General features: G+C 48.2%; 1 protein-coding gene across 6 annotated transcripts in view; it reads left to right on the top strand.

The window, feature by feature from the left end:
* Window positions 1–23365, top strand: part of CADM1 (cell adhesion molecule 1) — a 358010-nt gene that overhangs the window by 291455 nt on the left and 43190 nt on the right. For all 6 annotated transcript variants that reach the window (XM_036259079.1, XM_036259078.1, XM_036259076.1 and 3 more), the window contains exons 3-6: window positions 582–734; window positions 7422–7559; window positions 9447–9605; window positions 20988–21087. In XM_036259079.1, the coding sequence (XP_036114972.1) occupies window positions 582–734; window positions 7422–7559; window positions 9447–9605; window positions 20988–21087 (550 nt within the window). The remainder of the gene's footprint in view (window positions 1–581; window positions 735–7421; window positions 7560–9446; window positions 9606–20987; window positions 21088–23365) is intronic.

Here is a 23365-nt window from a genome sequence, read left to right as displayed (position 1 = left end):
GAAAGGGACACATCGAGTGGCTGCCACCCACACGACCCCAACCGGGGCCGGGGACAAACTGCAACCGAGGTACATGCCCTTAGTGGGAATAGAACCCGGGTCTCTCTCTTTGGTCCGCGGGCTGACACTCTAACCGCTGAGCCAAACCGGCCAGGGCCCACTGTGTTTTTAAGGCCTCAGACTTTTAGACAATTAGGAACTCTGTCAGTCCCGTTCCCTGAATTTCCCATGTCCAAGGGCCCGTCTCTCCTTCTCTCTTCATTTTCCTCGTTTCTGAGAACATCCCACACCATTTGGGAGTAAGGGCTGAACACTGACAGCGTGGGAATGGGGGCCGAGGGATGGAGAGTGTGTGTGTGTGTGCACTCACACGTGCACCCGTGTGGATGTCTCCTTTGGACAGGGGTATTTGTCTACATGTGGTTAGTACAGAGCCCAAAATAGTAACTCAGGAAGTACAAAGGGTACTTAGCCAGCAGGTGCCAGGAGGCACTGTTCTAGTCACCTGGCACCTCCCTCACCTGGGCAAGGGAAGTGGCTGTCCCTCGTCTTAGTCACAGACCCTGTGCTCTGTTTCACAGCTTTGAAGGACAGCAGGTTTCAGCTGCTGAATTTTTCCAGCAGTGAACTCAAGGTGTCGTTGACAAATGTCTCAATTTCTGATGAAGGAAGATACTTTTGCCAGCTCTACACCGACCCCCCACAGGAGAGCTACACCACAATCACAGTCCTGGGTAAGAGACGCGCGGCTTGTCCTGGGGAGCGGGGTGGCTCTTAACCAGGTGGCTTCCGGCGGCAGGGAAGCGGTTACTGGTGACTTGAGCTGTTCAGACTTGCTGTAGGAAAACTTGCTGCCCATCTTGCTGAATTTCCTAAATAGCCTGTATTACCAAACACTCGAAGGACCGGCGTCAGCAGCCTTTAGATCCCACCTGCTCTTGGGTTTCAACCCTCGAGCTCCAGAAGCAAAGATCAGGAGAATTCGGAACCTCAAATGAATCACTCACCATGTGAAATGCAATTGCTTGTAACTCCTGGAAGTTTTTCTCCCGTGCAGGAGAGGAGACAGGCTACCGCACTGTCCGCCATGAGCAAGTCTGCCTAAGAGTTTTCCCTCCTGAGTTTCACTTCCTGTCGTATTGTCGTTCCCCTTTTCTTTAGCTTTACTTGTTGCTTTGTTTATTGCTTAGACTCTAGATTTTGCTGTGGAAATCACATCTCATGAACACATATTTTGCCACAAAATTGCAACCATTGGACATAAAAGAATAATTAAGAGCTTCTAGGGCTGATGCTAAGCAAAGGCTGTTGACAGGCTGCTGGGACACCTCTAGAGAGTTGAGCGTCTTCATTTACGATCACCAGATTGTGACTCTCAGCAAAATCCCAGCAGCCAGGTTTCCATGTGTGTGTCTTGAGGTAGTCAGCAAATATCACTGTGTTGAGGTGTTCTGAGTCCGCCCTTTCGGACGAACTTGTACCCTAGTGCATAACGCCAGCTGATCGGCCTTTGAAACGGAGTTTTCAAGGACACGCGCCGTAGCGTGAGGCAAGATCTCTGATTTGCACCTTCGGGAAGATGATGAATCAAAGTCTGTTTGAGGCGGCAGACTGGAGCTTTTCGGAGTAATGATATGAAGATTAAAGAGGAAAGATAAATATGAAGGACGGTTTTGCTTGGGGTGTGCGGCCGTATATGTATTTATGGATGTACATATTGAGCTACTGCCTCATTGCTTTATTTAAACACAGCTGTAAAAGGGAGAATGTATGTTCTATTCATTAAACTAAAACATGTCCCTAACGCGAACATACGTGTTCTTGATAGGAAGAATATGGATTTGAGAAAGTCACGTTCCGAGTACAGTGTGTCCGTACTGTTCTGCTGCGGTCTGTGTTCAGTGAGGAACACCTTTCAGGTGTTCCTGTTCATCTAACTATGGCTTTGACCCAGCTAGACCTGCATGGAGAGGAAGCATGGAAGGTTTTGCTGGGATGACTGTTGCGGTATTTTGAAAACGTACCAAAATCATAAGCATGCATTTGAGTTTTTCTGCCCATCGACTTGTACAGGAGTGTTGGAAAACACTGCTTATTGGGGTAAATCATTAGCTGCATAGACGTCAGCTTCACCACCCACCTGTTGACCTACCATCGTTGATGGCTTTTCCACACAAGTGACAGCCATGAAGTTGAATATACTTAAGGGATTTTGAACTTCCAGAATGTTTTGTTACATATACCTTTAAGTATGGATATCTTTATTTCAGAGAAAGAAATGGTGATGACAGATCAGTCATCTGCCTAGTTCCAAAGCGCAGTGAGAATCAACCGTCATAGACTTTGAAACAGACCTTAGTCTCTGTCTCATAACCTTTTCGTCTTCTCATCGAGGTTACTTTCAATGAAATCCTGAAACCTGCTGTTTCAATTTTTTTCCCCTGAAGGCACATGCCTTTTGTTTTCAGGAATGTATCTGGCTATTGGCCAGCGGTTACTGCCCGCGGTTCCCAGTGTCGGCTCCTCGTGTCCTCAGACCCACTGTGCTTGGGCGTCAGCGTGCCAGCCCAGACTCTGAGGGGCATCACACCTGCCGTGCTTTGGGAGGTCTGATTGTTCTAGAAGTGATCAGTTCTTGCCTATATTGTATAGAAGCATTAATTTAAATGTACTTGAAAGTAATACTAGATACTTACTCTTTGTGCAGGTGTTATGCATTTATTTAATATTCTTTCTTTTGCATCTAATGTAGGATTTCTTGATGGAGTAAAATTATTGTCATCAGTGTTTGAGTCTTGCATATTCCAAAATCGGACAATTTCTATGGATATGCATCTATTCAAGCCTTTCTCCTAAGGTTTAGAATTTTCAGATACTGTAATGAAAGAAGAATGATACATTGCATCTTCGTGTCTATCCACAGTTCTCTGGGAAGGACTCTGTATGTACCTACACAGCTGTCCTGCTTCTCGATAGGCTGAAGATGCTCATTGTAGCATGTGTCGTTTCGTTGTTTGAAGCATCAGCTAAAAATGCAGCACGACTGTAAGACGTAGAGATGGGTATGTGTTAGTTGCTATGATGTTTGTGTTCTTACCGACGTGAAACTGAAACTCTGCTGTGGTCCTGTGCACGCGTTTCTCCCGTCCGCGGTGCGGGACTCGGCACGGCTGCCCGTCGGAGATGCGGGAGAAAACACACACTCTGAGATTGCTCCAGTTACTGAGAATAGTAGCTGATGTTATTGCACCCCTGTCCTTCCAAGATGAGTGTTCACTCTTCAGATTCAGGAATAGGAGAAACTGATCATTTTAAAGGGTCTTAGAGTGAGATTCCACTTACTAATCAGCTTTAATGCTGCCGGTGTTTTTAACATTGTGGGCAGAATGTTGCTATCTGGCTCTCTTCTCGATTGGAGGTGAGCTAAGGAGAACCTTGACATTTCGTTGCTGTTTTCTAGTATTTCCTTCCACGGGGTTTGTACCCCGGTTTCCATCAAACGCACTTCCTTGGATAAGTCTTTGCTTATTCTCAGTAACGGCCACAGGCGGTTTACGCTAAACGTGGCTGTAGTGGGCCATGTATAAGTGTATTCTCTGGTTCGTGGCAGTTTTCATTTATTTTCTACAAATAGATTTTTATTCCTTACTAACCTCTTCTGTATTAGGCTAAGTGTCGTGTAGTTATAGGGAAAATAAGGTAGAATTAATTAGACCAAAGTAAACTTCAAGATTTTCTTGTTCATCCCCCTTTTTTTTTAGAAAGATATACCTAAATCACTTCATTCATTTGCATTTTCCAAAGCTTTTATGCTCTTAAAAAATAAAAATAAAAAACTGAGCCCTGGCCAGCAAGCTGGAGCATTGTCCTAGACACCAAAGGTTACAGATTGAGTCCTGGTCAGGGCACTTTGGAAGGTGCCCGGTCCATGTTCCTTTCTCTCGTCAATAAGCATATCCTCGGGTGAGGAGTAACAACAACAAAAATGAGAGAAATCAACTTTTTATACCTGATATCAATTTAAGTCATTGGGACTCATACTGTCAAATTTTATTTTATATTTGGAAACCAAACAACTCCTACTGGACTTGACTGTTTCTTCTTATCATCTTAGTAAACATCAGAAATACTGGTCACAGTTTTGAGAAAACTATTTATGGACTTGGAAAAAAAATGTTTAACTACTTCCCAGGATGCTCTTCTGCACAAGAAATAAGTCCTTTCTTTTTCTACGTTGGTCGTAATTGCCCGCACTTTTGAAGTTTCCCACATGCTCACCTATGCCACAAATTCTAAGATGACCTCGGCTGTTCAGGAAGATAATTCCAGGAATTAGCACTGTTACGGGAATCACCATGAAGGGTTAAGAAACTGTAGAGTATGATGGACCCTTGAAAGACACGGGCTTAGGGGCACCAACCCCCGCACGGTCAAAAAAACATATACAGTATAACGTTTGATTACCCCAGACTTAACTGCTAATAGCCTACTGTTGACCGATAACACAAACAGTTCATTAACACATATTTTATGTTATATGTATTATATATACTGTGTTCTTACAATAAAGTGAGCTAGAGAAAATATATTTGCAGTATCTATTGAAAAAAAACTGCAGTAAGTGGACCCACACAATTCAAACTTGTGATGTTCAAGAGTCAACTGAACTCTGCTGCCAAAAAGGAGGGTTAACCCGGAAAATACTAAATAGCAGGTGATCCAGGTAGGGACCTGTTTGCTGCCGGTCTCTCGGTCACCCCCCGAGTCTGAGACGGTCAGCTTTCCTCCGGCCCGACTTCTGTCCACGCCTTTCCAGTTCCGTACTCTGGGCCAGCAGAGTAGCGATAGTGGGGAGAGAGCACGCACCATCTTTATGACCATTGTCATCTCGTGTAGAGAATAAACACTTCCGTCACGACGACATCCACTGCAGGTGAATAGCTCGTGGGGTGATGAGAAATGCTAGTGTCTTCACGCTCAGCATGAAAAAAGGAGAGAATGAAGGAAAAATACCCAGCAGCACACAGAAAACAGTATCTGACAAAGACTGTGTTCGAGACTCCGTGCCGTGGAGACACGCCGGAGCTCCACGCTGGAACTGCCCCCAGGATCTGTTCCCATCGAGAAGATCCCGAGGTCACAGCGCAGTGACAGCCGCAGTGCATTCCCCCAGAGCTGCGCCTGCGGGCCGGACCCTGCCTGCTCCGTTCTGGAGTGTTTTCCAGGGGCGCGAGCTTCATGCGTTAGAGGCGCTTCGGCTGTTTGCCCTTTGTCATGTCCTGAGGGACCCCGCCGCCTCCACTGTCCTGGACCCGGCTTGAGGTTCCCTCACCTGGCCGGTGTCCCACCAGTTACACTTCTCAACGACGTCTTCCACCGGGAATCGTTGCTTATGTCCACGTCAGAAATTATTTTTATTGCTTTGTTTTTATTTTTGCCTAGATATTGTTTGACTTTCATTTCTGCATTTGTAGGGAAGACATTCTGTTGTGTATTTTTACCTCTTTAGTTGTTTCATTTTTATCATCTTTTTTTTTTTTAAGATTTTTAAAATTGATTTGAGAGTGAGCGAGCGAGAGAAACATCAGTGAGAGAGCGCAGCCTGGATTGCTGCCCCACCCACCCCAGGAACCAAACCAGCAGCCTCGGGGTGCACCGCGATGCCCAGACAACTGAACAGTGTGGCAGAGCCTTTCCATCTTTTATTCTGTTCCCCCTAGTCCACCAAGATCTCATTATCATTAGACTTAGACGACCTTTTCAATATCCCTATTATACTGCACTCAGAGTCCAGTAGTAGTTGTTGGTCCTACACTGGTAGTCTCTCCGTACCCTACCACCCGGCGACGTGCGGTGACAGTCTGCAGCCTCGCCGACTGTCGTCCAGCAAGGATGCACCGCGTTGAGAAGCAGCCGCCACAGCTGTCCCGTCCGCCTGCACCTGCCTCCCGATGGCCCCTCCCAGCTGGACAGCAGACTCTTCCGCTTACTGGCCCTTCAGGTGTAGGGGAGGGAGGCTCTTTCTCAGGTCCGACTACCCGTTTCCAGCCGCGTCCCTCTAGCAGCGCCCCCGATTAAGCCGCTGTGCTCTCTCTCACGGGTCCCAGAGGCCTGCTTCTCCAGGGGGCCCTCAGCACACCCTCGTGATGCCACCGAACTTCCCTCTCGGGCGTCTCGGCGGCTACTCTCACCGCTCTGACTCGGCGTGAACGTCTTCCTGGGGCAGGATTTTCACAGTGGGCTGGAGCAGTTAGACACCCCAAGTACGTGCTTTCATCCCTGATTTTTTGAAGCAGTATCAGATGTCTTATTCAACTGGATCATCAGGGTGGCATGTTTATACATGTTCCATTTCTTGTTTCTCTTCCGAGTTGAGAAACGTATTAATCGCAAGTCCCGGAACCGTCTTTGCTTAGTCCTGGTGCTCAGGGCGCGTCTCTTGGACTCCCTCTGTTGAGTTCCGTGTTCTGACTGACTTTTATGTCAAGAAGTTCGCACCTTATATGAAGTTCCACTTGTAACTCAGTTGCATCACAGATAACATGCTTTCTTCACTGTCATTATCATCCGACATACTCTTGGTTTGATATACAGAAGTTTAGCCCCAAAATATTTTATTTTATTATTTTATTACATATATGTTTAACCTACTTAGAGAAGGGTGGTTTTCATTCTGACACACAAAACTACTTGCAGCCAGTTAACTGTCCTTTTAACCTTTGATTTCCTCAATCTGGAGCATTTGCTTTCAGAATATTGAGAGTTACTGCAAATTCACTGGCATTCCCTATTTTCTTCATAGCGGGAGGATTTGATTACGGTGTGTCCCTGGGAGGTCATGGTTATATTCTGGGCCCCTGTGAGAGATTTTAATTAGTGGAGCTGGTTCTGAGGCACGTTGCTCTGTGTATGTTTGTGGTGAGTGATTCTTTAAGGGGCTCCATGTTTCTGATCTTTGCTGGTGGACTGTAGAAACTTTCATATGAAGATTAAAATCCAAAGGTTGAGTTCAAGGAGAAATATTTCTTTCAGAGACTTCAGGTAAGGATGATAACTTGAATTGTGTGTACTCCTCTGACCTTCATATCTACTTCTGCTCAATTTTGTAATGACTGATACTTAACTAATCTAATGCTTATATTGTTATAACTTGGTCACTGGTAACTTATGAGTGGGAGACTGGTCATTTGTAAGACACTTTCGGACAGAAATTCTGAACTGAGTGATTGTGCATAATTCTTGATTTCACGATGACTTTGAATTTCTCTTCTCCCTCTCTGGTGGCTGTTGCTTTTAAATTGCCATCAGGAATGTCCAGAATTTGCCTCTTATTTTGATACCAATGGTGCTAGTTTCTAAAGAAGAAAAAAATACGTGTAGAAGTCGGTCTGTGTTTCAAACCACGCGTGTTTAATTTGCAGTCCCCCCTCGCAACCTGATGATCGATATCCAGAAAGACACGGCCGTGGAGGGCGAGGAGATCGAAGTGAACTGCACCGCCATGGCCAGCAAGCCAGCCACGACCATCCGGTGGTTCAAAGGCAGCAAGGAGCTCAAAGGTGGGGCCGGCTGCCTGTGCTGGGGGGTCCGCACCGGTCCCCGCAGGCGTGCCTTGGTGGGAATGAAAGACACATGCGACCCGGGCCCCGAAACAGAAACTTTCCTGTAGATGTGGGTGTCATCACTTACTAAACACGTCGGAGGCCAAAGCAGAACCTCGTGGTACAGTTCACGGCCTCGTGCTGTGGTTGGAGGGTGTTGGTGGCACGAGTCACCTGAACTGGACCTCCTGTTAGAGTTTCCCCTGAGCTCTGGCTGTCCGTATTGTTCCCGCGGTTCTCATTGTTTTTACCCTACGACTCAGCATGGGTCAGAACCCCAAATTCTCCTGTTCCATTTAAAAAATGCATCACAGTCTTCACCAAGGTGACTCCATCGTCCTGAGGTCCCCCGCACTGGCGGCGTGCTGCCCTGCCACCGTGCATGCGGCGCGGACTGCCGGTCTCATCCTCACTGTGAATGTGCAGACACCACCTGTCCCGTGAGACCTGCGATTCGACGGCCCCCTTGCCCAGCTTGTGCTTTTGCGCCGTTTCTGAGGTGGCGGCCCCACGGGCAGCCCCTGAGACGTGCTCCCGCTGCGTCCCCAGGGCAAGGCCGCTCCAGGCTCGATTCCTGGATCCCCGGGCATCTGCCCCTCACCCGCTGCATTGCCTGAGCTACAGCCCTGCCCCATCAGCCTTTCTCCAGGTGATCTAAGTCCTCACGGTCAGCATTCGGTTCCCTCCTTCTCCGGAGGTCGCCTTGCAGATAGCAGCCAACACGAAGGACTCAGGCGACTGCTCTGCCCCTCTGACACATGCTCGCTGTGTGCCTCGGTCTCCCTGGTGTGGGGGCACTGACGCAGCACGTGGCTCTCACAACGACGGAGCCAGTGAATGTTTGTAACACCTGTAGCTCCTCTCGGCCCGAGTAAATGCCCTGTGTGTATGTGCTGCTTAAATAAATGAAGGCTATCAGGAAGCAAAGTCAGGCCTAGCAAGAGGATATAATATTCTGTATCTAGAAACAGATAACAGCTTAAATTTCAAAAAGCTTGCTCTGGTTTAATCTCCTGTTTCCTGGGTGTAGCTTTGAAGGAGAAAGTTTCTCATTTCCTCTCGTCTTCTCTGTCTGAGTGAATAGAGCCATTAAGTGCACTGATAAGCACAAAACATTAAAAGAAACTTAATGGTGCGTCTTGTCCCAGGGAGGGCCTATCCGTGGGTCCGGGAGCCGCCCCCTCCTTTTCTGGGTGCGCTTGGACGTGTCTCCCTCCGACCAGAAGCCCGCAGCTCACTTTGCTGCACCCACCGCATTCTTTGTGGTCTTCCGAAAGTTTCAGAGTAAACATTCCAATTACAATTTCAAGTAGGCAAATCCACTTTGTTACTTTCTTGCTTAATTGATGCTAGTGCAGGTGGAGTAGGGGGTGGTTATCTCTCTTCTGATTAAGTTACTGAGGGGCTTTGGCTGAGGTCCTGGAATTTCTAAACCAAATGACAGCCTCGGAGACAGTTCAGTTCAGCTGATCACGATCATGATCGCGGGTGGAAAGCTCCGGTCTCCTTTCCCTGAACGCCTTGAGCAGTCGGCTGTCAGAAAGGTTCAACTTTCAGCTGCCTTTTGTGGGAGGTTTGAAGATAGCAGAACATATGGACTATAATTAGATAAAAGTGGTATATATTACGTACGGTTGAAATATATCTTAAATTCCACCCTGCAAGGTGGACATGTAGGAAATTGTCATTTTCTCAGTCATCTACCCACATAGTATCCTTCCCCCAGGTGACATCCATCATCGTAGTCAGCGTCACGATGTTGGGGCAGGGGGCGGGGGAGGGCATAAAACTGGGTGATGGAAGGGCACTGACCTCCCGCTTGTGTGGTATACTTTGTCTCCCCAGGCAAATCGGAGGTGGAAGAGTGGTCAGACATGTACACAGTGACGAGTCAGCTGATGCTGAAGGTGCACAAGGAGGACGATGGGGTCCCAGTGATCTGTCAGGTGGAGCACCCCGCCGTCACCGGAAACTTGCAGACCCAGCGGTACCTGGAAGTACAGTGTGAGTAGCTGTCTTAGGCCATTCTGGCTGCTGTAACAAAAGCACAGGCTGGGCAGCTGGGAGCTGATCAACAGCAGGAATGTGTCCCTCACGTCCCGGAGGCTGGGAAGTCCCCGGTCAGCGCGCCAGCCCGGTGGCGGAGTGAGAGCCCTCTCCCCGGTGCGCAGCCGCTCCTCCTCGTGTCCCCACGTGGCCAAGGGGCTGATGCTCTCCACGGAACCTCTTCTCTCCGGCACACATACCCTCATGGGGCTCCACCCTCATGACCTAGGCGCCTCCCCAAAGCTCCACCTTCTCATACTAGTACACAGGGCATTGGGGTTTCAACATGTGGATTTTGGGGGACACAAACATTCAAACCATAGCAGTACCCACGTATTCTACTCTGAGGGCACAGCGTAACAGTTGCTTAAAACATTCAGAAGCCATTTATTGAATACATATGTTTTTAGATAGTATATATAGAATTTTTATCTTGTTGTCTTGGTAGAAAAATAAGCAAAGGATTACTTTACTGAAACGCTGCCATATTACTGAGTGCCAATGAGGATTTTGAAAATACTAGATTTAACCTAGATTTAAAGCTTTAAAATGATTCCAATCTGCTCTAGCACATGAGCTAGTTAAATTTTGTGAATATTGACGATAATCATTTCTGTGTCAACTTCAAAATCGAGTGCAATCCCCAACCCCCCTTTATTAACTCCATCATGAGTACTGAGTTTCTCTAGAAGAGATTTTGTTTGCATCCTATATCAGCAGCTTGTTTTAAGTCACATGCTGTTTTCCACTTTCAGCTCGCATACCGGTGGTTTAAAGGGGGACTCGGGGCCAGCGCAGAGTCCCACGGGCTTCACCCGTAAAAGCCATATTGTGGTGAGTGAGGGCACCTCCTCACTGCGCCCTTCATCCCCCCTTCTGGGCGCTCCTGCTTGTGGAAAAGATCTCTCTTTTCGGCACAAAACCGTCCTTGCACCAAGCTTGTGTCTGAGCAGCTCCTTCTCACTTTCCATCAAGAGGTGCCTGTAACTTGGCCTCTGATGAGTCCCGGGGACACTTGAGTGTGCACAGAGAAAAGGCACACACGTCTGGTCGGATAGCAGGGGCGGGTGTCTAACAAAGGAAAGCATTGCCCTCTGAATTCTTGTGTTTTAGGGCTGCTGAAATATTACCACAAACCTGTGGCTTAAAGTAGCAGAAATGGCCTGGCTGGTGTGGCTCAGTGGTTGAGCGTCGACCCTGCACCCAGAGGTCACTGGTTCGATTCCTGCTCAGGGCACATGCCCAGGTTATGGGCCAAATCCCCAGTGGGGGCATGCAGGAGGTGGCCAATCGATGTCCTCTCTCATCGATATTTCTGTCTCTCTCTCTACCTCTCCTTTCCTCTCTCTCTAAAATCAATACAGAAAAAGTAAATTAGCAGAAATGCATTGTCTCACAGTCTGGGCAACACAAGGTGTCCAGGTGTCTGCAGGGCCGACTCCCTCTGAAGGCTCGGCGGGAGGAGCCTTCCTCGCCTGCTCTGGTTTCTAGTGGCCCCGGCATCCTCGGACTGTGGCCTCATCGCTCTAATCTGTCTCCATCTGGACACGGCCTTCTCCTTCCTGTTTGTCTCCTATATAGACACTTGTCATTGGATTTAGGGCCCACCCAGATAAATCCAAAACGTTCTTATTTTAAGATCCTTAACGCAGTTACAACTACAAAGACCCCTTTTCCAAATAAGGCCACAGTCACGGGTTCCAGGGTTAGGAGGTGGGCACATCTTTTGGGGGCCACCATTCATCCTGCTACAGTATTCATCGTGTTTAAGTTGAGCAAAGCAAGGGATCGGCAGCGTTGCAAAAGTTCCTTCTAAGAGACCATCATCCCGTTCCAAGCTTTTCCTACTCTGTGAGCTTGGCTCAATTTAACATTACATAATGCAGGTTTTTCTTGTTAATTCATTTCATCTCCTTCATTATGTAGCTTCATTATGGGCATCATGCTTATAATTTTCATATCACTGAAACTATTGTGGTGTAATGTCCCTATAATGGGAAAACATAAATGATCAGATATTATCTAAATTGGCAGATAGTAGATTTCTTTTGACTTTGTTAATATGTAATTCATTTAAGCAAACTTAATATCCATTAAGTTCCCTTGTAGGGGCCCATTAGTTTTAATAATACATTAGCTCCTTTGTGAGACCTGAGTAGATACTCACCCAGTTCCCACCCCCAAACTCTTGACTAGCTTCCCAGAGTGTCTTCTGAATAGAACATAACCCACCTACAAAATTACACTCACTCCCAAATGCAGAATATTCCAAGCACGCCACCTCCGACCCCTTGGAAGACTTGGTATTGCTCTCGGTGAGCGTGTCTTCCTGCCTCTGTAGATTCGAGTGCCACCTGTCCCCTAGGGAAAGGAGTACAGCCCCACCTGCAAGTCCGTTCTGCTTCGGCCCCACGTGCCGCCGGCCCCTCTCCGCAGGACGCGCCTCTGAAAGGGAAGGTGCACCTGCTACTTCCAACTCTAACCCGGCGTCTTTCTGTGGGAGGCTGTTCTTTTATACCCCCCCCCCCCGAAGCACGCAGCCATTTTGTCCTTGATACTTCATATTTTGGAATGTTTGTAAAGAAAAAAGTCTTTTTGCAAAAAAGAAGGTTAGGAATCACTAAGCATTCTATTAGTCTGAATGGAACGTAGCGCATCTGGTAGCGCATCCTAAGTAAGACTCTCTGCTGAGCAAGTCACCTGTCAGCCACTCCTGGAGCACAGCCGAGCCTTTGCTGAGTCCGCCAGGGCTTCCTGAAGTTGCTCCTGCCAACACAGGGGGGATTCTCTGTGTCGGTTCCCGCCGGCTCTCTGCTGACACACGTGCACCCCCAGAAGCCGCCTGCCTCCAAAGCCGGTGGCGCTCCGTCGCGCACCAAAGCTTTGTCGGCCTCGGGCGGCAGGGGTGGTCGACTCCACCCCCACAGGCACCCTGGTCCTCTCCGCGACAACCATGCGTGTCTTCACGGCCGTGGGAGAAGAAGAGGTACTTTCACGCAGGAGGTTCAGTAGCCAGTCTGCAGGGACGTTGAATTATTTTGGCTACCCTGTGAGGAGTAACATTAGACCTTTTTTTTTTTATTATTAATTAGCTCAAACTTTTGGAGTCAGCAGTTCTTAACCTTTTGGGGATCATAGCCTCTTCAAAAACCCTTTGATAGCTGTGGATCCGGAAAAGGTGAACAGAATCACATATTCACGACATTTTACTCATAATTTAAGAAGTCTGCTGACCTTGAAGTTGAAGATGTTTCCCAACTTCAGTTATTTGAGAGCCACTTTGACGTTTTTACCATAGCAACAGGTTATCTGTATTCTTATCCCTTTTAGAACTTACCCCTAAAGTCACTTTACTGCTTTAGCCTACTCAAGACCTATGTAAAACATCTAAATTATGAGTTTTACTTGCTGTGTACATCTATTAAATATTAGTTAAAAATTGATACATAGACGATTTAAAATAAATATAGAACTGTTAGGTTTTAAATATTTTTTCCTTTGCCACCTAAAAAGATTTCTAATATTTTCAGTGATAAATATCACCTAAGCACCAGGAAGCACTGAGTTCATCCTTGAACCTCAGATTAAGAATTGCTCCGCCCCGGGTTCCCGGGTAGGATTAGGGTTAAGTTACGGGGCTCAGCCTGGCCCCTTTGTTTTCTAAGAGGGTATGAACAGGGTTAAATGACACGTAATGGATTTGAATTCTATATAAATTATATCCCCTAAACATGTTTTTAAAGGAAATGAAATCATGAAAATCCACATTGTATGCCATCAGATGTCTTACTTTAAAAGTGACAGGCAGAGGCGGAGAGGTAAAATGAGTCGGGCTGCCGTACCCTGTAGAAGACAAGGCTCCAGTTACCGCTCACAACTGCTTTTGTCTTGTAGATTTAAGTCCTAATTAATTGAACACAGAATTTCGCAGTGTTTTTCGTCAGGACCCTTTATTTGTGGTACCAGGAGAAATTGTTGTGCCCAATTATGTGAAAAATCAGCCAGATGTGTATGCTGTCATACTCCTAATACTCCTTAAATTTTGGCGAGTACAGATATTAATTGCGTAGTAGGCATTGAAGTGATTAACATCAGTGTAATTTATCATCTTGAGATTTCTGAACATAAATAAATGAGTTGTTTTGTTCAGCAAGGTGTTGACCCCTTCAGAATTAGTGAATTAAAGCCCCCCTCCCCCCTTTTTATTATAACTATGAAAGCACCACAGCTAGCCAAGTGTTCAGTTATTTGATTTTCTGGGGCATTAGCTGCTCTTGTTTGTGACATTTCCCTGTTGGGTGCTCGTTTGCAAGCTCATTAATAAGGTTTTCTCACAGGAACGTTGCTGGGAACGAGCACCATCCAGTAGGGCCCTTAGTCTTAAAGCTTTGGTTCTGAGACTCGGCGAGGATAGGCCGCAGCACGCAGCTAAATGTTTCAAACAAAATAGTTACGCTTGCAAGCTGCAACGCAAGCTCTCTGTTAGGCAGGAAACAGTTTGGCTTTTGAGTGCTCGGAGCTATATGACCCTGAATTCTTTCGGTGCGTTTTTTTCCTTCCAAATGTCTAGGTGCGTAGCGTTGCTTGAATTTACAACACGGTTAATTATAGCGGAGTGTGAGACAACTGTAACCAGTTAGTAGAGCGTCAGATCCGAGGGAGCTTACTCGTGTCAAATGAAACCCTGTTTAAGGGAGAGCAGTTCACTGTCTGTGCGTTAAAAGAAAACTGTCTAAACAGCTTCAAGGTGGCAACGTGGAGCCCGTAAGCTGGGAACAGAAAGGACAGCGGTGACCCTCAGCGTGGAGGTCAGATCGCCGTGCAAGGGCGGGAAGCTGGCTGTGGACGGAGGGGAGCCCGAGGCCCTCGAACTGCTGCTTGTCGGTTGCTCCCTCCCATCCCAGCCTTTGAAGTGTGCTGGAGAGCTCATTCTGCGAGGGTTTGTGTGTGTGCATATTTATTAAAAAAAAAATTAGAGGAGCTTTGAAAGGGAGCATGAAAACAAAGACTGTGGAGACGGTGTTTGGATGCCTTCCCCGCTCTGATTACCATCTGACAGTTAATCATGTACGTGGGCATCATTTTCAGAATGCGTTTTATTGACTCACGGAGTCGGGTATTGTGTAAATCCATATTCTTGTTCATCCAAGGTCCACAGAAGGCTCGAGGTTTCTTCCATTCCCTCCACTGGGGGGAAACTGGGCAATGAGGGGATGATCAAAACCTACTCTCTGTCTGTGCCAAAATAATGTTTCTCAGCGTCGATAGTGCCCTGCAGTGAGGGAGGGAGGAAAACCTGGACACGGGAACCCTTCCTGTTTGGAGCGGAGGGTGGGATGGGTTTCCCGGGCCAGCTCCTGCGTCTCGCCCGCTCGTGTTCTTCGAGCACAGTGGCTGGCGTTTCCAGCATGGGCCTGTTTCTCTTCCACTTCGTCCCCTCTCTGTCTTTAAACAGAATACACACTTCCTCCCCTTCTTCCTTCAGTTTTTTTCCTAAAGCAATGCATTGACATTGAGTTTCAGGGAAGCTATTTCAGTATTTATTATTCCTTGTGAGAAATAAGGCGTGGAGACCCCCTGATTCAAACTAATATTTTAACCGATACTTTATTGTATTAACGGGTGTCCGATCTTACTGCCTAGATTGTTAGCGATGCCTCCTGCACTGCAGAAGGCTGAGTGACCAATATTCAAAGTACAGAGTAAATGTTCAGCCAAATACATTGTGAGTAACACTTGAATGACCCTTGAAGAAGAGAACCTTTGCCTCGTCCCTGCCTTCAGAAGACCCCTCTCTAGAAAGAGGCGTCCCATCTCGTTGTCTGACCTGGTATATCTGTGAAAGATGTCTCTCTCTGTGCACACTGAACCACTTACCTGGTGCAGCTGGTCTTCTCATGTGTGCTCCTCACTTAATGGTTTTTAACGCAAGGTCAGATTTTGATTCTGTAGAAGGTTAAATGATTGTGAAGCTGACATCTAAACATCTAAAGAGAAGGGTGAAACAACATCCTTGATGACTTCCCTTAAGATGCCAACATGAGATGCACAGAAATGCTCAGTAAATGTGCATGGCAGCGGAAGACGGGAAACCGAACACCTGAGCTGAACTTCACGTTTTGGGAGCTGGACTGACCTTCCATAAGACAAATACAAATATATTTTGTGATAAGGGCTGTTAAAGCAATTAAACGAGGAGGCCTTGTGCACCAGTGCCGTGATAGCGTACCAAACCGAAGCCAAAGTCCTACCTTCCCAAGAAAGGGAAGCTGCAGCACAGCCAATCACAGCCCACCAGGCGTCCGACTCGGCTGGAGGTGACGCTTCCACCACAGCCAATCAAATCACAGCCTTGTTTTGCTTCTGTATCTTCTCTTTTTTTAAAATTTATCTTTATTGTTGAAAGTATTACAGATGTCCCTCCTTCATAACACCCTTTCCCCAGCTCCTGGGAGCTCCATGCTGCCCGTTCAGATTGTGTGTTATCAACTCCAAAAAGGTGATGTTGATCTAGTCGATCTCAGAACAGGACTAAGATGGACCTGTGGTTGGTTGGTTGGTTGGTTTGAATCAGCAGAGCTATGCCCATGCCCTGACATTTCTCCACTCCCTCATTCATTCAGCAAACATGTATTGAATGCCTACTGCGCACCACCAGGGATACAAAAAAAACAAGAACTTTTATTTCTGCAGAGCTAAAGTTCTTGTGCAGAAAATTTTGCTGTAAGGAATTTCTTGCCCGGTGTTCACTCCAAATCCTGAAGATTTTTCAGGGTAGGGAGTGTGCACCCCCTTTAAAAAGCACTGGAAACATAACTTTCTACCACAACAGTACAGAATACACTTTGATTCTGTTGAGCAGTCACTGCAGTATCTGCAAAACAACTTGCAAGGTGCAAGGAGAGGCCGTTGCATTGGGCTGTGGAGAAGCGGCACCTGCTGGGGTTCCGTCATTCCCACCAGGTGTGACCCACCCACTCACACTAGCCCGTCCTCCTGAAGGGCTCCCAGCAGACTTGCAGAGGTAACAGCAGGAGGTCTGTCACCTTGCAAACAAACAAAGGGCAGTGAGAATTGCTGAGGAAGGTATTATATGACAACAGAAAGCAAACCTTGCAGGGTGTTTTCTTTGACTCCCCCAGAGAGCTTAGTGGCACTGTTCTCTAACCAGTCCCAGTCACCTGTGCCTAGACATTGCCTCCTGCAGGGCAGGCTCCTCTCCCATGTCCCCAGCCATCTGCAGGGGCCCGTTCTTGCTCTGAGCACAAATAGCCCCTAATACTCACCTAATATCAGGTTAATCTTTGCGTTGTCACCTACGCCAAGCTGTAGTAATCTGCCGTGATTTACAGAAACTCATCAGTGAGCGCCTCCCTACCTGCGGCACAAGTGCGGACCTGACCCTCCCCCTACACTGCACCGGAGCGTGAGCCCCCCCCCCCCCCCCCCCGCACCATAGCCACACTCTATAGTAGTGTGACCCTTAAGCTCTTGACACACTGCCCTTCTCTCCCCGGCGGGCCCTGAAACCCCACTTTCCCTGGTGCTCCTGAACACTGGGTGGAACCTCAGCAAGGGACATGCAGAGCCCGAGTCCCAAATGCCGTGGAGAAGCAGGTCTGCGCTCCCGCCCCACGGCCTACTTTAGTCAGCAGGACGAGGAACGTTCGATGGCCACGTCGGGGAGGGAGCCGGCTCAGGAGTCCCAGGGGTGACAGGTCTGCTGGGCTGAGGGAGGCCTTCCCACTGGCCTCAGCTCTGCTCCTCGGGTAGGACGTGAGAAAGATGACATCCCAGGCAAAGGAAACTGCAGAGGACCTTTTAAATAAAAATTGTCAAGACCTGAGACGTTAGTGTTGTGATCCGGAGAGGAGACTGAGTTGTCATTTGCATAGGAGAGTGAAATGCAGGACCAGAGTTTCATCTTCTGAAAAGATCACAGAATGTGCTGCAAGGTCGGACTGGCATGAAATCAATTGTAATCGGCCAGCAAGCCATTCTAACCTCTTTAAGGGTTTCTTTTATACATATACATATTCCCTTTATAGAGCGAGCAGAGTACATTTGAAGAAAGTCTCATCAAATCAGAACATCTTTCCAATGTTATTTTTTAATTGGCAGCTACTGTAGCGTGACCTAAAGCCTCCGGTATTTAACCCTCTGTGCAGCTTTGACTAATGAACGGATCTTGACGGCTCTGTCTGTCTTGCTAAATATCTTTTATGGGGTTTTAAAAAAATGACAGTGTATTATGAAAACCTCAGATCCCTCGACCTAATTGATTGGGTGTTGGTGATGCCATCTCTATAACTGTACCAGAAGTGCATGGGCCTAACTATTTTTCTTATTTTTATGTAGCACTTCCATTATATAATGACATTAAGCCATTCTGAGGATTACATTTCTGGACAGTTACTGCACGGGGATGGAAAGTGACATCTGGCTTAGCCGAGGCGTAAAATGATCACCAGAAAATGGACTGGGTCTTACCTCATTACTTAAAAATAAATCTTGGAGCCTGGTTCTGTTTCAGAAAAGATGTGGTAGGTTATAACATTTGATTTATGAACATAATTAAAATATAAATGATGAGCTCTGGGCTATTCCATCAGCCATCTGGATTGCTCAGTGTTTTGACACACTCGTAGTGTGGTCAGGGTCTTTCTGGGAAATGTGAGCATCCCTGAGCTCAGAGGTGCCAGTGGGATCCTGGGGCTTCTAGTCCACCTGTTGAGAATGCTGGAGTTCCTCTCGCAGTGACGAGGACGGGGGACGCGATCTGTCTGCGAGTTTCCTTCACGCGTGGAGGGGTCTCGCCCGTCGACCTTCTGTTTGGCTCCTTGGCGGGCACGAAGACACTCCGCTGCCCACGGTCAGACGACATGCCCGTAAATCCTGCGTGTGCCAAGAGGAAGGCATTTGTTCCACGGAATGCAAACAAGAGGAATGCCTCCCTTTTCACTTAGCTATTAAGTGGCAGCTGTATCCATAAGAAGATGGTAGATGTCTCTCCAGAAACCTGAAGTGTAAATTAGGAAAATCACATATCAAAAATGAAGGGACATTTTCTGTGGCTTAGTATATGATTTCTTAAACATAAGTCTCAGGTATAGCAAATTCGTAGCTTGTTCTTCCTGATTTGTGCAATTGACGACTGGTAAACAGCCATAAGTAACATAAATTTTTTTTTTTTTTTTTTACTAAAGCAATCTCAGGTGTACTGAAAAGGCAGAGTAGGTTCGATTTCGGACGCTCCCTTTATTATTAGTGGAAGCGAGTGTGTGGAACCCTTAGTGGCCATGCTGGAAAATATACCCTCTCTGTTTGCTGGTGAATTACACAGGGAAAAAGACAGGGAGCCTTCCTCATAGGCCTGCAAGCTCTGCTTCCCCTAATTCACAGGCTCAAGTCAGCAGTGCATGGGAAATGTAGCCCTTCTCTGAATCAGAGACGAACCTCCAAGCAAATGTTACATTTCAGCCCAAAGTTTGGGCCATCAAGTTAGCCTCACCCCGAATGGTTCATGGGTAAGGATGACCGAGGTCTCCAACCTGGAGTTCTGTAACTGCTGTTTCTGCGGGTGGACCATCAGCAAGCAGGTCTCTCGTCGCCTCTGTTATTTTTGTTTTTGTAGATTGTGTTTGTTTTTAATAAACTTCACCAACCAGCTCTTCGTGTGTGTGTATGTTGTTCCAGCAAAAATAATAGACCCACATGGTCACCCGTGGGTGCGTGTAGCTTGAGGTCCAGGCCGCGGCTCTCAGAGGAGAGTGCCCAGAAGCTCTGGCTCCGCCCAGCAGTCTGTCCTCGTTCAGGGTCACCTGTGTCTGTCTGTCTCTAAAGACTGCCTCCCAGTCCAGTCGTCGGGACCTGGAAACCTTCGCCACTCTGCTGCTACGTTGCTTCTGCCAGCACGTCTGAGGGCAGAGCCGCGTGGGGGGCGGTCCGGCTGTGTTCTCTGACACGTGACTGGCTCGGAAGGCGGTGCCAGCGCGCCGGCAGTGCACACGGGTGTGCAAGAGGCTGGAACAGGGTGCGCTTGCCACACGGCTTCAGTCGTAAGAGGAGGAGCTCTGATAGGGACGGAGGCGAAATGCGTGTGGAAAGCAGCCGTCCCCGGAGAAGACGTCCTGCAGCCTCTCCGGCCGGCCCTGCGGCGGCTGCCACGGTCCCCTTCCCCCTGCCGGGTGGATGTTGATGAGCTGGCCGCCGCTTGTAAAGGCCAGGCCCGCCGTGGAGGTGGGCTGGCTGGCTGGCCGAGGGACGTTACGGAAATTGTTTCGACCTTTGGGCCAGCTGGTGTTTTGCCCTCTCACATTTATTACTCTTGGGTACATTTTCAAAAATATACATTTACAGAGTCACAGAATTAAATGAGAAACTGATTTAGGGGTTAATAGCTTGTTAGTTAGAATAGGAAAAGGAACCCGGTTTCATCGCCCCTTTCTTTATTTGTCAACGCATTTGTCCGTGTGTTCCATTCCCGCTTCCCTCGCTGCGCCCCCCCTCCAACTCTCGTACCCAGACCCCCAAACTCTCAGCCGCGCTTCAGTAGCTGTGGGAGTGAGAACGCCTGGTCACTCCCTGGCCACCGCCCTGCACTGGGTTTGAAATGGATTGCTGGGTGTTGAATCAGAAACCTCCCAACATACATTTCATGGGTCTGTCTCTCGGATTCATTTCTACTTCATTCTTGGTACCCGTGTTCTCATCCCTAAAATGGGTTATTTCACCACCAGCTACGTCCCCGCGACAGTGGGCTCTCGGGAGGCTGTGGGTGTCCTTCCTTCTTATTCCTAGGTTTACATTTGAGAAGTTGGAGTTTCATCAGGGGCTCCCAGCCCCCATCTCTTTGTTTTTAAAGTAGAGTGCAGAAGTTTTGCCGTTCCCATTTGAAAACAAGGGCACAGAAGAGGCAAGCTTCTTAATATGCAGTGTCACAACATATTGTCACATAGTAACATATGATATATAGTAAAATGGATCAATTCCGAGTACCAGGAATATCTGTGGCTTCACCTCAGCATGAAAGCAAATGAGATTCCTTTAGCTATAGAGTGAGTCTGGAGATAAACTTCAGTAACAGAATGTGTTTCACAGGAAGTGTTTGATGTGGCGCAGTTGGCTTACGAATCTCTTATCTATTCGCAGTTCACTCCTTCGAGTTATTAGTCAATTTAATTTGAGCAAATGCCAGGATTACTAACTAATTAGAAGGGTGTTACTGAAGGCAGAGTACGGGGAGAGCGCGTGCGGGAGCTCTGGGGTTTGCGCAGCATGCAAGTCTGACTTCGCCTGATGCTATCGTGCGCTAAACATCACACTGTCCTTGTCACACAGATAAGCCCCAAGTGCGCATCCAGATGACGTACCCTCTGCAAGGCCTGACCCGGGAAGGGGACGCGCTCGAGCTAACGTGTGACGCCGTCGGGAAGCCCCAGTAAGTTGTGAAGGCCGCGGCTGGCAGGGGGCCACCGGCGGTCAGTGTCACGGCATGTCGCCTGTCTCCTGCTGCAAAGGATGGGATATTTTTCAGGGAGTAAAAGAATACAGTGCATATCTGTATGGCTCTTAATGGTGACATCCGGGAGAAACCTGAAATGCCAGCTAGGATTGAAATCTCAGCTAATTCTATTTTATTATCATCAACATGATTGTCAGAACTATTTCCTCGCACACGCAAAACATCATCCTAATACATTTCTGGTGTGCCACCACCTAATGATGTAGCTGCTACCTTTGTGTGAGTGGCTGAGCTGCTGGAAAGATCGTTTTTAGACCTAAATTAAGTAGCTGCGTCTCGGGCCAGCAGCAGGCAAGTGAATTCGCCCTGCCTTTGATTTTGCTTCTCTTTCCCTCAAAGAAAAGTGTCTACTAGAAAGATTGTTGTTAGTAAGGAGTGATTCAGGAACTTTTCTCAAGGGGGTGGGTGTGTGTGTGTACATACACACACACACACACATAAAAAGAACCAAAGGACACTTTTTCTTTGAAAGTATAAAAATGCTACTTTTCGTGCCCCTGCTACATGAACGAAGGCAAATCAGAGAAACTGTGTCATCACTAACACAGTGAACAACTCATGCGGTGGGACCACGTCAGACAGCCTGCAGGTTCTTTCGGGGAGGAGGAGGGAACCTTCTGTCTTTCTAGCAGAGAGAAGACTGGTGTTCACTGTTTCTTGGGGGAAAAGTAATCCACGGAGTCCCCAGGATGAGACCCCAGGTCAGTGTTGGGATTGGCACTCCCACTTCTAGTGACCCCAGCGGGACCCGCAGTGAGCTCCCTCTGCTGTCCTGCAGTGTCGTCTCTTCCTCCCAGAGTCGCTGACCAGCGTCGTCATCACATTTTCATGTGGGGAGCTTGGAGCCTCTCAGCAAAGCTTCCCCCAGAGCTTGGGGAGGGATTTCCCCGTGACTGCTAAGGAGTGACCTCTGACGGGAGACCGGAGGGCCCGAGGGCCCACTGCCTTCGCTGCTGTCCACTCCACCCTCCCGGCTGTGTGTTCGCCTCACCAAGGAGAGAAGTGGCCTCTCTCCGTACTGGCCACTTACGGTGCGAGATGACTTTAGGAAGCGGGAGGTCATCCTGGTCTGTCTCGTGTTTCTCCTGGAGTTCCCAAGTGACGGGCTGAAACACTTCTGCTTTGCAGGGTGGGCTTCCTCTTTGAACACTGCAAAAGATTCAGATGTTTCTTTTCAAAAAGTGTTTGAATTATGCCTGGTTAGCAGCTTACCTTACCTCCAGAACAATCCAGAGAGGAAAAATTATTCTCACGGGCCCCGCCTCTTGCAATACCTGTCCTGGGCCACATTGACCACACTCAGTCTATGGCTCGCGAACCTGTACTTTGTTTCTCTTATTTTTTCTCCTGAAGAAGGCACTGTGTTCAATTGAATTGTGCCACGGGGACAGTCAATGACATGTTTCCCCGGGACATTTATGCCAGAGAGGGTATTTGTTTGTTCCTCCCAAACAGGAATGGGGGTGTGTATGAGCAAGTGTGCGTCCGGCCGCTGTCCCTTCTAGCATCTTACCTATTTATTTTCTCCAGGAATTGCATGCAAGTAAAAGCGGTCATTTAACTTGCTGTGCAACGTTGGGACTGTTGTCAGCACTCACGTCCCCATCCCCTGCTGTTCGCTGTCGGACAGCAGGACCTGAGGTCCGAATGCATTGCCTGCATGGAGCACGTACGCAGTGCTAATCCCAGACAGTGGGCTGGGTTGTGATGACACACCGTGGTAATCAGAGAGAAACTGAACTTCACCCCCTTCGAGAGCCGGATGGGCTAACCTGTGTTCGTCAGGAGCATGGCTCTTCTGCCTCACCGCTGCTCCTAGAGGCGGCGCCGGGAACTGAAGGAGTCAGTCCCCTGGGCCCTGAGCCTAGGTCCCTTCCTTTGCAGTGCCCGGCTCAGGCACAGTCCTGTGCGAGGCCTCGGCTTCATGGCAGGTGGAAGAGCCGCCTTCAGGGACGGGAGCTGCAGAGTCAGTGCCTGTGAGGCCGATTCGTGTGTGCAGCTCTGGCTCTGGAGCATCTTGGGAAATCCGCTTTGTCCTGATGGACACGAACGTGGTCCTTAAATCCCTGAAACAGGCTTGGCTCTGAGTAAGCGCAGTGGGACCAGGGAGGCCCTGCGCGACCATGGCTGGGCAGTGGGTCCGCGGGGGCTTGGGGAGCCCGTGGCCAAGGTGCCTGGGCAGAGAGGGTGTGGA

The sequence above is a fragment of the Molossus molossus genome, unplaced genomic scaffold (assembly GCF_014108415.1).
Source record: "Molossus molossus isolate mMolMol1 unplaced genomic scaffold, mMolMol1.p scaffold_m16_p_13, whole genome shotgun sequence".
In the NCBI taxonomy this organism is placed as follows: Eukaryota; Metazoa; Chordata; class Mammalia; order Chiroptera; family Molossidae; genus Molossus; species Molossus molossus.
Note: the sequence above shows the minus strand (reverse complement) of the source record. Positions and strands in the feature narration are given on the sequence as shown.